General features: G+C 42.2%; 1 protein-coding gene across 1 annotated transcript in view; it reads left to right on the top strand.

The window, feature by feature from the left end:
• Window positions 1-11,410: 11,410 nt before the first annotated feature.
• The window catches only part of IFT81 (intraflagellar transport 81), an 81,272-nt gene continuing 76,512 nt past the window's right edge, over window positions 11,411-16,170 (top strand). Inside the window, exons 1-3 of the mRNA XM_082853347.1 lie at window positions 11,411-11,565; window positions 12,090-12,193; window positions 12,746-12,926. Coding sequence (XP_082709473.1) covers window positions 11,422-11,565; window positions 12,090-12,193; window positions 12,746-12,926 — 429 coding nt within the window. The 5' untranslated portion in view covers window positions 11,411-11,421. The remainder of the gene's footprint in view (window positions 11,566-12,089; window positions 12,194-12,745; window positions 12,927-16,170) is intronic.

Raw genomic sequence — 16,170 nt, 5'->3', positions numbered from 1 at the left:
CAAGCATCATTCCTGGTATGCACATGCCACTCCCCAGTCAATAGGTAGAGTCTAGGGAATTCCCTGGCAGTCCAGTGGTTAGGACTCTGCACCCGAGAGGGTCTTATGACTTGCTTTGACCAATGGAAATGATCACTGTACTTGTTCTGGGCCTCAGCTTTAAGAGGCCTGGTGGCTTTCACTTTTATGCCATTAGTACCCAGCTGCCATGTAAAGAAGCTCAGGTTAGACCACTGAGTGATGAAACACCACAAGGATAAAGAGAGAGTCCCCACGAGGGAGAAATGGCAGCCAGCACTGAGGCCCCAGAAAGGAGGGAAGCCATCTTGGATGTTCCAGCCCCAGACAAGCTCCCAGCCTAACTTAGTCACATGATGACCCAGGAGATACCACATGGAGCAGAAGAACTGCCCAGCTGAGCTCATCCACAGACTTGTGGGGGGAAAGGGTTTTTTAAAAAAATATTTATTTATTTATTTATTTAGGCTGCATTGGGTTTTCGTTGCTGCGCGTGGGCTTTCTCTAGTTGTGGCCAGCGGGGGCTACTCTTCGTTGTGGTGTGCGGGCTTCTCATTGAGGTGGGAGGTGGCTTCACTTGTTGCAGAGAATGGGCTTCAGTAGCTGTGGCACGCAGGCTTGGTAGTTGTGGCTTGCGGGCTCTAGAGTGCAGGCTCAGTAGTTGTGGTGCATGGGCTTAGCTGCTCCGCAGCATGTGGGATCTTCCCGTTCCAGAACTCGAACCTGTGTCCCCTGCTTTGGCAGGCAGATTCTTAACCACTGTACCACAAGGGAAGTCCCAAAAGGTATTGTTTTTAAGCCAATAAATTTGGAGTGGTTTGAATGCAGCAAAAATATTTCTGTCAAAGAAATATTTACCCTTATTCTGTGTGATATTTTCTATTCCACTTAATTTCAGTTTTTAAAAATGTCAATCATGATTTACATTAAACTGAGTTAATGATTAAACTGATTTCAGTACCCACTAATGGGCCATAACAGACAGTCTGCAGAGCACAATGATGGAGAATGACTGGTGGGTGTATTACTTTAAGTAACAGCGTCAGGAAAGACCTCCTGACCTCCTCAGATGTTAGATGAGAAACTAGCATTTGAGCTGTGACCTGGCTGAGGAGACAGAGCCAGGCTGGTGAAGATCTGGGGAAAGAACGGCCAGGCAGAAGGAACAGCAGTGCAAAGATCTTGAGGCTGGGATGGGTTTGTTTTGTCTGAGCAACTGAATGGAACCCAGTGGTCGGAGGAGTAGAGAGAGAAGGGAAACCTAGAATGAAATCAGACCTTATACCATGCAGCTCCTGGAACTTCAACCATAGGGAGCAAACACAGCTTGGAAGACTTGGGGTGACCTCCTAAGGGCCTGACTGCCCATCATTTTTTAAAAAAATTGAGGTGAGATTCATATAACATAAAATTAACCTTTTTAAAGGGAAAATTCAGTGGCATTTGGTACATTCACAGTATTGTGCAACCACTACCTCTGTCTATTTCCAGGTTTCCATCGTCCTCAAAGAAAATCCCATACCCATGAAGCCTTTGCTCCACATTCTCCCACCCCTACCACCACCCCAGCCCCTGGCAATCACCAGCTTGCATTCTGTCCTATGGATTTGGCTTTTCTAGATATTTCATATAAATGGAATCATACAATATGTGGCCTTTTGTGTCTGGCTTCTTTCACTTAAGGTGTTTTCAAGGTTCATCCCTGTTGCAACATGTATTCATACTTCATTTCTTTTTATGGCTGAATAATATTCTGCCGTATGTTTATACCACAAATTGTTCAGCCTTCCATCCGTTTGCACGTCATTTTGATTCTATATTCCATCTATAGCACTCTTAAAGACCTTGATTTGACGTCATCATCCCAGAAGGGAGAAAAGGTCTTGACAACATGAAGAAGAAGATTTGTGCCCTGCTGCTCCTGGCCTTTTCTTGTCCCACCCCATCAACATTTTCCTGCATGATTCTGAGCTTCCTGATGTCCCAAAATGCAGCTCCACTGCTGGTTACCCTTAAATACTCCCCCTGAATTCTATAAATACACCAACACTCAGCTGGAAAAAAAAGAACTTGAAAGGCATCTGAAATGAAAATACACTTTTTTCCCATCATCAGCCAAGTGTTTTCTCTCCATCTTCTCCCTCTTTGATTCCAGGGTAAGCGCTTGTATTTCAAACCACTAGCCCTACCTGGGAAAGAAAAGAGTTTCCTTGGCAAAGCCCTTGTAGGCAGAGAAAGCCAGATAGCATGTTAACCCTGGCCCTCACACATAGAAAATCCCTCTGCCTCACACAGAAAATCACTTTGCCTCAGCGGCCTGATTTATGATCCTTCTTCCAGACTTCACTGAGCCAGTTTTGAGACAGTTTAGTGGGTTGGTGTAAATAGCTTTGGGATCAGGGAGACCTGTGTGTGAATCTTGGGTCAGCCAGCTGCTGGCTATGTGACCTTGGGCCCTCTATTAACTCTCCAGGACTCAGTTTCCTTAATTACAAAATGGAAAAAGCAATACTGTCCTTGCAGACCTATTGTGAAGATTAAATGAGATGACGTGGGTGTGGGCAGTGTGCAGAAATAGAATTAGACCTAACTCCACCGATGCCTAGATCTTCAGCTGGAGAACCAGGGAAGCTTAGAGATGCGGCGGTGGCTTGGGTGGCCTCACAGGGCCTTCCTGCCCATCATTTTGACTGTATAATTCAATTTATAATTCAGTCCATCTGCCCCTCCAGATCCCCACTCTGCCATTTTCTCCCTTGGGAGGCCAGTCTGCATGGATGGTCTTCAAGGGGTTGCCTGCTCCTTTGGTTCCCTGTTGGGTTTAGCCAAGGGGAGGCCAGGCAGGAGATCAGAGAGTGGAAGGAGAGTGAGTTCAAGACTGGCTGTATCTAAAGGCTCCTGTTGGGTAACCTTTTCCATACAGCTGCTGTGTTGGGCTTCTGGTGCCTGTTCCCTTCTCTGGCTGCTTCAGGTTTAGGGATGCAATAGCTGCCTTTGTTGCTGGACCCTTGCTGGTTTCCCTAAACCCTGCCCACACCTTTATACATAGTCCTTTATTAAGCTCTCATCAGTTGTCCAGAATGTGCCGTCTTTATCCTGCCAGGAAGCTGACTGATGCAGAGGCCACCCATTTTAGTTCACAACTCAGATTTGCTAGAGGAAGTATATTATTTTATAATCAACTGAAATCCAACTCTGAACCCCCATCCTGTCATTACTGAGCATCTCTTCCTCACACACTTCCTGGGGGCTGCAAGTCTCTGGATTCTTTTGCAGTGACAAGGCCTCAGAGAATCACTTGCAGTCTTCTGCTGATGGCCCATCGTGGTGCTTGCTTGGTCACCCACCCATCATCCCAGGCTGCCTGGTCCTTTTAGGTCCAATGGCATTGATGCTTCCATGTCAGACCTGGGACAAGGAAAGCTTGGGCCACACTGGAAGCCACCGGACTGATGGTGTAGCCTCCTCAAGAGCTGCCCCAAACTTACCACCTGTGATCCTTTCCCAATCTTCTTAGCATCTCTCTACTCTCTTCTTACTCTAATAGGAACTTTCCTCTCCACTCCCCCCTTGAGGACAACCAGTATAAGCTCCTCTAAAGACTTCAGACCTTTACAAAAGGCATAAGTACTGTTTCTAATTTCAGCCTGTAAAACTCAAGGCAATGCAAATTGCTTCAAGAGGAGGGGAAACAGAAGGAGTACACACATAAATTAACATTTTAATAAATTCTGACACATACGTGAAGTATTCAACAAAGTCCCTGACATACAGTAAGCGCTCAATAAGTGATGCTATAATTATTATTTGAGCACAGTAAGAATGTTAGGTGCATTCTATTTTTCAGCCCATAATTATAACCAAAGAACTAATATGAATTGCATATTATTTTGGCTCCTCTACATTACCCATTAATCTCACAAAATCCATTTTAAAAAACCATTTGACAAAAATGTAGTACCAGGCACGCATTTAATAAGACCTCTGGAATCCCATCCATTCAGTTTAACTTTTCACATATTATTTACCTTTTAACATTTTAGGAAAGCACATTCTGCTGCTAAACATACCCACAAGATTAAATCGCCAGAGCAGAGACAATTTAGGGTCTCTGCAAAGCTCAATTCAGGTTTCGGTTTAAATTTAATTTCTTTCATCTCCAAATAACCTAGATGGCAAAGGCATTAAATGACAATTAATGGATAACGGAATAACCTACTTCTGAATTTGTTCCTATGTCTGGGTCATTTTTCCCAGTTTTAAAAGAATGAGATAAAGTGGGCAGTGTGCAGAGTAGCCCCAGATGGGATAGCATCTTGAACACTGGCATTCGCTGAATACTCATGCAGAATCCAGAAATATCTCATGGTCAGGATGAAAGGTCTAAATTTAATACCAAAAACAGAAAATTGGCTTGGCTTCCCTGTACTCTGCACAGGAAAGTTCTTGTTTGAAAGTTCTGAAATGAGAAGGGGCTGGAGACATTAAGTTCATGGCATCCTCAGATTTTTACAGGGATTTGGAAGGTCTGCTGTTATCCCAAGACCTCATTTGGCCCATGATGGGAGTCTGCATTGAAGAAAGATAATTTGTTGGAAGGAAATCAGGGAGAAGGTTCGCACTAACACACAAACTCTCCACAATAAGCAGACTCATTTCTGGTTTTGCTTACCCAACTTTTGAGATTTAACCACCTTCCCTGACCACCTGAACGGGACATCTGTTGTTCTTGTTTGCACAGTGTCTCTACCTCTGGTAAGAAAATCCAGCCCTTTCTTTTGGGAAACCACCCTTACCCAATCAATTACTGTGTCCAGCAGAGTCATAACAATTGATTCAAGAATGATCTGACACATTTCAGACCAATGAGAATTTGCACTGGGAAATTGCTGGAACTATTGAAGCAAAGATTCTACTTTTATTGAGGATGCTATGCTTGAAGAATGTAAGCCTCTTGCTCCTAACAGCCCATTCAGAGAAAAGTGGGGATGAGAGACAGGAAGATGGAGGGAGAAAGAAAGTTAAGATGACATCACTGAGCTCCTGGATCAAACCATACCTGAAGGTAGTGATTTCCTTGGACTTTAAAATTACATGAAATAATGACCATTCTCCTTATTTTTTTTATCTAGTACTAAACTCAGTCTTGAAAAAACACTTGACCAGGAGTGATTTTTTTTTCCCCTCTGAATAACCAGAGCAGAGGTTCACAACTGTGGATGGTCTTTGCAGTATCTATAAGGTTAAATAAGGGAGCTAGAAGGGGCAGCTTCCAGTTTCTCTCTCATCTCCTCCGCACTCCTCCTCACCTTCTCCTCCACTGGTGGCTGGTGAACATTTAAAGGATAATACCAAATAACAGCATTTTCTTTTAGTGCTTTGGTAGCAAGGGTAGAGTAGGTTTCAACAACAGTCTGATTTTACAACCAAAAACTGCTAAAGAATCCATATCTTAGGTCCCATAGTCTGCAACCTTGAGCACCCAAGAAGCCAAAATTAACAAGAATTGAAAGGAAAAGACAAATCCAAGAAAGGCCACCCCTCCATTTACCCATGTCCCTGATGTGCATACCCTGCTTACCTGACTTAGCTAATGGAAGTGCTTTATCCATGAGACAGTGGAGTTATGTACATGAATGTTCATAGCAGCACTGTTTTTTATAGCCCAAAGGTGGAAACAATCCAAATGTCTATTAATAGATAAATGGATGAACAAAAATCCATACAATGAAATATTATTCTACCATAAAGTGGAATGAAGTACTGATATGTGCTACAACTTGGATGAACCTTGAAAATATTACAACTAAGTGAAAGAAGCCAGACACAAAGAGCCACATATTTTATGATTCCATTTATATGAAATGTCCAGAAAAGGCAAGTCCATAAAGAAGGAAAGCAGATTAATGGTTGCCAGGGGCTGAGAAGTGGTGGTGGGTTTGCTTAATCACATTAAGCAAACTGGGAGATGATGGCTAAAGGGAATGGGGTTTCTTTTTGGGGTAATGAAATGTTCTTGGATTAGATAGTGGTAATGGTTGCACAACTCTGTAAAGATGCTAAAAGCAACTGAATTGTATATTTTAAATGGGTGGATTGTATGTATGTGGATTATATCTTAATAAGCTATTAAAAAAAAGAGTCAGGGTAGGAGTGGGAATCTTTCAGAGAGGCTGTCTCACATGACTGAGACTTCCCTTCACCTGTTAAAAGTGTCAACTATAGTTCAGCCAAGAGGCAGCTTTGGGGGTTTACAAGGAAGACTCAGTAAAGCATCTAAGGAAAAAAAAGCCTTCGTGTGTGTGGCTAAACTTGGGATGTACTCAGCAATGCCTCCACTGTTGTGAAATTGTTGCTTGGTAAGCTCTTCTTGGATACCTCAATGAATCTTTTTATCTTAAATGAATCAAGGGGTGGTTACAAGTCTTCCTTTGGTCTGTGTGTGGGTCTGATAGGCAGGGACCCAACATGTGCAAGGCTGCTCAATGTCTCTCTTCTTTGCTCCAGATTGGAATATAAGCTTCTCAGTATATGGATCCCAGGAAGCATGCAGACTGGCTTCCAGTTCTTTCCTGTGTTCCAGAGCAATCACATTAAGCACAAAATCAAGTTTGAGTGCAAAGAGTAGATTCCATTGCTTACTTGAATTGACACGTTCTTATAACTGTAATAGCAGCAACAGGCAGAGGAGGAACTAAAAACTACTAGAAAAGCCACTCTTACCTTTGTATGGCTGACATCTTTAGACTATAGAAGGAGCAAATCTAACCATCTAATTTTTTTAAAAAAAAGGGGACAAAAAAGGTAAAATGTCCTTAGCTCTTCCAGTATCGGACACTGGTCTAATCGCTAAACCCATATCAACTCATGTAATCCTCGTATTATTATAGCCACATTTTAGAGATGAGGAAAAGAAATCTCACGTGAGGCCATACAATGGCAATCCAATACCCAAATCCAGGGAGCCAGGAGAATCTCCTAACACACCCAATAGGATCAAGTAATTATATAATCCCTTGTTTGCACCTTTTATTGCTTCTCTCAGAGTTATTTAATTTTTCAAGGTTTTAAGTGTTGCCTCCTCCAACTAGTCTTGAGCATCTGTGAGCTGGGACCTGTCTTAGTTTCTCTCCAAGCGCCCTGCAGCCAGCAATGTACCCTTCTTGGAATGTTTTGTTCCCTCTGCCCAAAAAACTCTCCCCTTTCTTGTTTGGCTAATTTTTACTGACCCTTAAATGTCACATTGTCCGATGGAACCTCTCCTAACAGTACAATCCCTTCAGCTCCAAATAAACTTGTGACCCTTCATCTGGACTCTCCCATCATTGGTTCCTTCTTTATAGCATTTGTCATGGTTATATTGGTGTTGCCTGTTCAACTATCTCTCCTTGCATAGACTGTCAGCTCCGTGAGGACAGGGGCCAGGTAATTCCCTGCCTTCCACTGCATCCCCAGCAGCCAGCAAAGAGCAGGGCCTACAGGAGATGCCTAATATGGAATTTTTTTTTGTTTTGTCTTGCTTTATTTTGTAAGTCTGATGCTAAATCTGTAGTTGGTTTCTTCCAAGATGTTTGAGCAGCAACTAAGTTTTCAGAGTGTGAGGAATTTCATTTTTTTTTCTTCTCATTTCTCCATTGCCAGCTGACATCACGGGGTACAGTGGTTTCCACCCTAATAGGGGCAGTTCAAAATACCATTCATCAATTAATCTCTCCCCTGAAGCCAGTTAGTGCAGTCCCGGGATTCTCTCGGCTCCAGTCTTCCTGGCCTCCTCTGTGATCTAGACATGAAGATCTCCGCCCCCCACGCCTACCTCGTAGAACGTGAACCGCGTGAAAATGTAAGAACTATATTCATTTCTGCAGGCGCCTAAAAATAGACTCTCAGAAGCCAAAGAGAGCCTTAGGCCATTTCCTTTTTTTTTTAGGCTCTCAGAATATTAAAGAAACTCTGGATGAAAAAAATTAATTCCCAGTACGGGCTATGTGGCCCAATAATGTGACAAAGAAGCTGACATCTCTATGATGAATGTGCCTTCTGTTAATCTACAATTCACAGAAGAGACTACAATTGTTCCTACGTGTAACCTAATTTGGAGATACTTATGTCAAAAATCTAAATTTGAAGCCCAGGCCAAATGCTTTCTCAACCCAAATCCCACTGGCCCTGCCTTAAAGATGTCATCACCGATGTTTGGTGAAGGAAGGAGGGAAGGAAAGCAGGAAGGAGGGAAGGAGGAAAGAGCACACGAATTTAACATGGGTGAAAAACGAAGAGAGTGTTTCGTAAACTGCAAACTGCAGGACGCTGGGGAAAGTTTATTGCCACGGTAACAACCCGCAACTCTCTAAGCTGTCCGCAGTGGCTCAGAACCTGTGAACCTAGTTTGCAGGTGGGCCCCCCCTCCCTCCTTCTTTCGCCTCCAGGGCCTTGGCCACAGAGCGCGCGCCCGGGGCCTCGCGGAAACGCGCCGACCCTCCCGCCCCCGGAAGTGATGTGTCCACGGCCTAGCAACCGTTGCCAAGGAGCTCGTCTCTAGGAACTCACTAGAGCCCGGATGCCTCCGGGGGGGGAAGTGGTTTCGTGAGGAGAATTTGAGGTAACTTCGCCAAGCCGCGGTCGGAAGCTCCCCCAAACCCCTAAGTAGGAGAGAACTCCTTCCTTTCCCAGTGCAGCACCTCGAGAACGGAGGGGTAGCAGCAGTTCAACCCCAACATCGGGGGTCGGCCCCTGTGGTGCCTCGCAGTGATCCGGGCGGCTCCCCCGCGGGATGAACCGCAGGGGAGCCCAGAGCAGCCCTCGCGAGGTGCCTGGGTCTGACGTGGGGTCCTCTGTCCGCTCTCGCGAGCCCCGGGGAGTGAGGGGGTGGGGGAGATACTATTTTGGGGAATCTTGGGAGGCTGCTGGTCCAGCGTGCGTGCCAGCCTGGGACCAGGGCAGCGTCGTTTCTGTGCCGAGTTGTGCCAGATAAACGCATGTCCTGGTTTCAGTTCTTCTCCCCCACCCTCTCGGGTTCTTATGTGGGTGAGTGCTTGTGAATTAGTGTGGCGACTTTCCTTTGGAAGAGGGAGAGTGATTGCTTTTGCTAATTTTAGAGCGCAGAGCCCACTGGGCACAGACAACCTACCTGTTCAGTACATCTTTGTCTCCTGGGAACGTTTTACTTGTTTGTCCAAGTATTCTGGTTTTGGGAAGGGAAAAAAATATATATATCTGTGTGTATATGTTACGTTTTGTGTATGTGTAATTTCTACATGTATATAATTTCTAAAGAGTTAAAAATTAATATATCTGTGTGTGAAGGTTGTGACGTGGACTTATACTTAAAATACTTTCAACAGTGGAAAATTTGCATCTCCAGTGTGGATTTTTATTTCATTTATGTAAAGTTTTCCTTTTATAGCTTAAAGGAAACAGTATGGAGGAAACCTCAAAATTTTAAACCACATTGATTATCTTTTCTACCATCTTTTGGCTTATTTTTCAAAAATAATAATCATTTACTCATAATTTTATCATACTTATGAGGAAATGATAATATTTTTACATTTCAATGTTAGGTATCTAGCTCCACCCACCCACTTTAAAAAACCTATTTCAGAGCAAGGTGCATGCAGCTCCAATGAATGTCTTAAATAAAATAGCATCTCTTCATTTCATGGTTAGGAGCTATTAGGAAGCACTGAAGTATTTATTTCTCTCTTTTTTTTTTTTTTTTTTTTTGCGGTACGTGGGCCTCCCACTGCCGTGGCCTCCCCCTTTGCGGAGCACAGGCTCCGGACGCGCAGCCCCAGCGGCCACGGCTCACGGGCCCAGCCGCTCCGCGGCATGTGGGATCCTCCTGGACCGTGTTCGTGGACACGAACCCGTGTCCCCTGCATCGGCAGGCGGACTCTCAACCACTGCGCCACCAGGGAAGCCCTCTTTATTTCTTTTTTTAGTAGTTCATTTTTAAATTCATTTTTAAAAATAGCTACTCTAAAAAATTGCCTGTCTGCAAATTTCTACCACTTTTTCTCATACTAAACAAGTGATATCTGTGTGCAAGAAACACTAATAGCCTTGGTTAAACTGTTTCAGCAGTTAAATAATCAGGTAATCAATTTTTTAAAAAGTTATGATCTTCCTCACTGCCACTCTATTTAGGCTTATGCTTATTTTCTGGCCTTGGGCCTGTGAACAAATTCAGTCTAGTGGAAGAAGTCACTGTTTTAGATGCAGTGGATATTCAGAGATAGAATTAGGCACAGATATGTCCTCACGGAATTTACAGTTTAGTAGAGAAGAGAAACTGTCGGTAAGTAACTAGTACAAAAGGGAAAAGTAACTCCAGGAGAGCAGTGCAGATAAAGTGGTCAGCTTGGAGGGCAAATGCTGCTATTCTGATGCAGAACTGGGGGATAGCTTGAGAAAGATCTCCTAGAGGAACTTGGATTTGGAGGGCAGGGCTTGAAACATGGTTAGGATTTGCACCTCTGGAGACGGGGGAAAGGGAGAACAGTCCTAGGCAGAAAACACAGCATTAACGGAAGGCAGAGATGGAAAAGCTATTTAGGGAGCAGTGCTTATTTCAGTCAGCTGAAGTTTGAAAGGGTGTAAGGTAACAATTGGAAATAATATTGAGAAACTGTAAATTGAGCTAGATCTTAAAGGGTCTCAAAATCCAAGAAGTTTGGACTTTATTTTGTAGGCAATGAGACGCCTACAAAATGATTTGGAATGGGAGAGGCAGAGACTGGAACTATTGAAGGCAAAGGAAATGAAGACCTTAATTACTCAAGGGTGGCAGAGTTGATGCATCAATGTGTGAAGAGTACCTGGTGGAGGAAACCCAAAACAAAACCAAAGAGTGCACCCCCAAGGCTGAAGCTTGCAGCCTCTACCCAGCTTCAGGTGGTTGTGGCCATGTACCTAGTGGGTCCAGGGTTGCCAGATCTGATTTTCCAGAGAAATTGGTAATTTGGATTAATGTGGGCTGCTAATTAAAAATATATATATATTAGAAGTATGTTTACAGGCTAACAAGTTTTTACCTCTAGGTAGAATTTGTGAAGCTGAGTGGGAGAAATGTTAATGTCGGTGGATTTTGTATTCATTTGTCCACATTAATTCAATGTTAATTCAGATGATTGCTATCAGATGCATATACAAAAACAGGTCATTAAATATTAACAGTATGTACTGTAGCATTCCTAAGAAAGTCTGCATACTCTTTTTCTTTCAACAAAATAACCCCTTCACAGCATTTTATATGCCATGTAGAATACTTCCCATGCCTACTTCCTATGAACTTAATACTGACTTTCTGTTGACTGTATTTTGTTAATACAGAACTTTTGTTACCAATATTGAGGAATTTTTGTCTGTATTTTTACTCTTTAGTATAAATTATAAGACCTAATTATGAGTGATCAAATCAAATTCATCGTGGACAATCTCAATAAGGAGCCTTTTAGGAAGAACTATAACTTAATCACATTTGATTCCCTGGAGCCAATGCAACTATTACAAGTTCTCAGTGATGTTCTGGCTGAGATTGACCCAAAGGTAAGAGTTTTCTTTTTCTCTGTGATGAAAAGGGTGGCAAGAAGGCCAGTTTCTGCCATTAAATATCTGTGCATCTAGGGCAAATTATTTAACCTCTCTGGGTCTAATTTTCCATGCCTGTAAAGCTGTAGATAGTAGATGATCTTTAAGGTTTCTTAATAGCTCAAAAACTAAATTATCTACTTGTACCTTATTTAGAAATTATTTGTCTACTTCCAAACATAAATAGATTTGGTCCTGGAATGAAGATGCTTTTACGAAAGGTTTTATTGTGTGCAAGTTGGCTCATGTGTCTCATACACTGGTCTTTTCCACTGAGACTTTTTTAAGCTTGACCTTCTTAATATGAATCCTGATTGTACTTGTATGTACCCTCACTTGGAATCTGGGGGCCTCCATACTTAATCTGTTTTTGAAGAGACCATTGTGACTTTTATGCTCTAGCAGAACAATTTTGTCAGTGAGTTTAAATATTGTACTTTGTTAGATATACAATAATAACATTTTTTCAATTTCTTTGTTAGCAAGTTGTTGATATCAGAGAGGAGATGCCAGAGCAGACAGCCAAAAGGATGTTGAGCCTTCTTGGTATCCTTAAATACAAACCTCCAGGAAATGCCACGGACATGTAAGAATCTGATCAAGTGTTGCTTTCTTAGAGCTGTGCTGTAATATCCAAACCTTCACAGTCAGTCTTTCTGGCAATACCTGTTTTCCCTAAGTCAGTGGCCTCAGAAAATCACTGAATTTCAAAATAATCTTGAATTCTTAATGTTATTTTGTCATGCAGGAGTCTTAAGTGAGTCAGTTCTTTCTCTTAATCAGAAAAGTCAGGCAAATCCATGATTCCATTTTATCATTTATCTGCCATCCTAGACAAAAACAATGACTTAAACCTGTCCAGTCAATGAAGTGAAGTATTTAGGCTGACTGTACCGGTTAATGGTTCCAAAACAACCTCCCTGTATATTCCAGTGATATATTAAAGGCCTAATTTTATGATTATTGTTAATGTGCAGACTGACTTTAGATTAGCCTTGGTTTTATCTTTTTAAAATAATCATGGAACGCAATCAGGAAATTGTAAATTGGATTTTGAGCAAATGTTACCTCTTTTCAAGGTTTACTTATAAGCCTCTGTGTGTGTGTGTGGGTGTGTGTGTTTATTTTCTTTTTATAGGAGTAACTTTCGTCAGGGTCTGGTGATTGGAAGTAAACCTGTGATTTACCCAGTGCTCCACTGGCTTCTTCAGAGGACTAATGAACTGAAGAAAAGAGCATATTTAGCTCGTTTTTTAATAAAACTTGAGGTACCAAGTGAGTTTCTTCAGGATGAAACCGTGGCTGATACCAATAAACAGGTATACAATATATAAATGGTATTTTTAAGCTATCCATAGTGGATTTCAAGGTGCACACATTCAAATATATATTGATCTCACTTTAGTTTATTTGCTCTCTCCGTATTTCCAGTGGCATCAAAAGGTAAAACAGTTATCAGCTAATGTTCAGCTGTAATCACTTATGAAAATACTGACTTTTGCACACAAATACCTTTTTGGTGATAGAGTATGTGGATAGAAAAAAAACACCTGAAATTTGGATCTTAGAATAATTTATTACTTAAGAATTGTGGTGCTCGCTCCGGCAGCACATATACTAAAAATTGGAACGACTCAGAGAAGGTTAGCATGGCCCCGGCGCAAGGATGACACGCAAATTCATGAAGTGTTCCATATTTTATACTCAGCCATAAAAAGAAACGAAATTGAGTTATTTGTAGTGAGGTGGATGGACCTAGAGTCTGTCATACAGAGTGAAGTAAGTCAGAAAGAGAAAAACAAATACCGTATGCTAACATACATATATGGAATCTAAAAAAAAAAAAAAAAGTTATGAAAAACCTAGGGGCAGGACAGGAATAAAGATGCAGACGTAGAGAATGGACTTGAGGACACGGGGAGGGGGAAGGGTAAGCTGGGACGAAGTGAGAGAGTGGCATGGACATATATACACTACCAAATGTAAAATAGATAGCTAGTGGGAAGCAGGTGCGTAGCATAGGGAGATCAGCTCGGTGCTTTGTGACCACCTAGAGGGGTGGGATAGGAAAGGTGGGAGGGAGACGCAAAAGGGAGGAGATATGGGGATATATGTATATGTATAGCTGATTCACTTTGTTATAAAGCAGAAACTAACACACCATTGTAAAGCAATTATACTCCAATAAAGATGTTTAAAAAATAAATAAATAAATGTGGGTTGAATAAAAAAAAAAAAGAATTGTGGGTAGTTAGGATCCTGGGCTTGGGACTGCAGAATACTTTGTTGATCAGTTCTGTGACTGTATAATTTGTCATCCAAATCAGAGAGGAAAGGGGTTATCATAATTACACTGGAGCAAAAGGTATAAATTGACAGTATGCCAGGCGAATTGGTACATGTGAGCACCTTCAAAGATTGTGTGTAGACAAAGAAGCCAAGCTTATGATCTCAAAGGATGTTCCAGTCAGGCAGAAGGTAGAGAAAGGACCAGGAATTTGTAATTTCAGTGTACTTTCCTCTCCAGAGTTTTGGGGTGATACTAGGTTCTGGCCTTAAGGACTTAAAGCTCTTGACTACTCAGGATTCTGGCTGGTCTGGCTCCTGGTCCTGGGATTTCAAAGCACATTGCTGATCAAAGACTATGGAAAGAAAGAATTTAGGCTTAAGATTTCAAAGAACTTTGATTTAAAAGAAAAAAATTTGCCTCTGTTTAGTGTTTGTGCTTTTGTTCTATAGTAGGTATGTAGGCCGTTTTGTGCCAGTTTGTTGTGAGTAGTCTGTCAATCTGTCTCTCCCAATAGATTATGAGATCTATGAAAACAGATATCATGTCTTATCCATCTTTGTTCTCCTGCAGAGTTTGGTAGGGTTGCTTCTATATGGTATGTGCTCAAAATTTGTATTAATCGAAACCATCAACTAAATGTTTTTTCATCCATATATTTTGGATGAAATATATTTCATCCATAGCAGTCACTCAAAATAGAGTCAGTATTGATCTCTTAAGACATTTCTAGGGTTGAAAGATTTATGCAAATAATTATGTCAAATGTTACAGTAGATGCCTTGAGAAAAGTATAGCAGAATGAGACCAATGCAGCCCCTACCTTTGAATACTTTACATAATGTAAGAAATAGAGAGGTGTAAATATGAAATATTTTATTATTTTATATTTTATTTTATTTATTGTAAATATGAAATATTTTATCCTCCCTACCCTCCCACATCAATAAATTTTTTTTTTTTTTTTTTTTTTTGTGGTACATGGGCCTCTCACTGCTGTGGCCTCTCCCGTTGCGGAGCGCAGGCTCAGCGGCCATGGCTCACGGGCCCAGCCACTCCGTGGCATGTGGGATCTTCCCGGACCGGGGCACAAACCCACGTCCCCTGCATCGGCAGGCGGACTCGCAACCACTGCGCCACCAGGGAAGCCCGCACATCAATAAATTTGATAGAAACCAATTCCTCTGGAGTAAGGTTATTTTATTTTATTTTTTAAATAAATTTATTTATTTATTTGCCTGTGTTGGGTCTTCGTTGCTGTGCGCAGGCTTTCTCTAGTTGGGGCGAGTGGGGGCAACTCTTCGTTGCGGGGCTCACGCTTCTCGTTGCGGTGGCTTCTCTTGTTGCGGAGCGCGGGCTCTAGGCACGTGGGCTTCAGTAGTTGTGGCACGTGGGCTCTAGAGCACCGGCTCGGTAGTTGTGGCGCACGGGCTTAGTTGCTCCGTGGCACGTGGGATCTTCCCGGACCAGGGCTCAAACCCGTGTCCCCTGCACTGGCAGGCGGATTCTTAAACACTGCACCACCAGGGACGTCCCTGGAGGAAGGTTATTAATAGGCTTTTACTAAACACGCCCAGCTAATTATTAATGGAAGGATTAATTATAAGACATGTTTGTCCTCGAAGCATGTTTGAAGTATATGTATAAAATGACTTACACATTTAGCCATTTAGCAGAGAGCCTAATAAAAAATGAACATTGTGGGCTTCCCTGGTGGCGCAGTGGTTGAGAGTCCGCCTGGCAATGCAGGGGACACGGGTTCGTGCCCCGGTCCGGGAAGACCCCACATGCCGTGGGGCGGCTGGGCCCGTGAGCCATGGCCGCTGAGCCTGCGCGTTCGGAACCTGTGCTCTGCAACGGGGGAGGCCACAGCAGTGAGAGGCCCGCGTATCGCAAAAAAAAAAAAAAAGAACATTGTCTTTCTGAATGAAGAGTTTTAGAATGATTTACAGACTTGCAGAATATGATCAGTCAAGAAAAAATATCATTAATTTTCTGTCATTATCCACAAAAAGACCTATTTTTAAAAATTTTTGGATAAGAGTTGTGATTTTTTTCATTCATTTAACTACTTTTTATTGCACACCTGTATTGGTTATGCACTATGCTAAGCCCTAGGAATGTAGAAGTCTCCACAAGTAATATGATTCTTATCCTCCTGACTCTCACTGTCTAAAGTAACTAGCAATTATAATTTTATATGATATTTACTCTGATATCATGGTACTCTGATATGGAATAGGTACAGGGCTAGAGAAGGCTTCTTTGAGGATAGT

This window comes from Leucopleurus acutus (assembly GCF_964270905.1).
Source record: "Leucopleurus acutus genome assembly, chromosome: 13".
NCBI classification, from domain to species: Eukaryota; Metazoa; Chordata; class Mammalia; order Artiodactyla; family Delphinidae; genus Leucopleurus; species Leucopleurus acutus.
The sequence above is the reverse complement of the archived record's forward strand: the minus strand, read 5'-3'. Positions and strand labels throughout refer to the sequence as shown.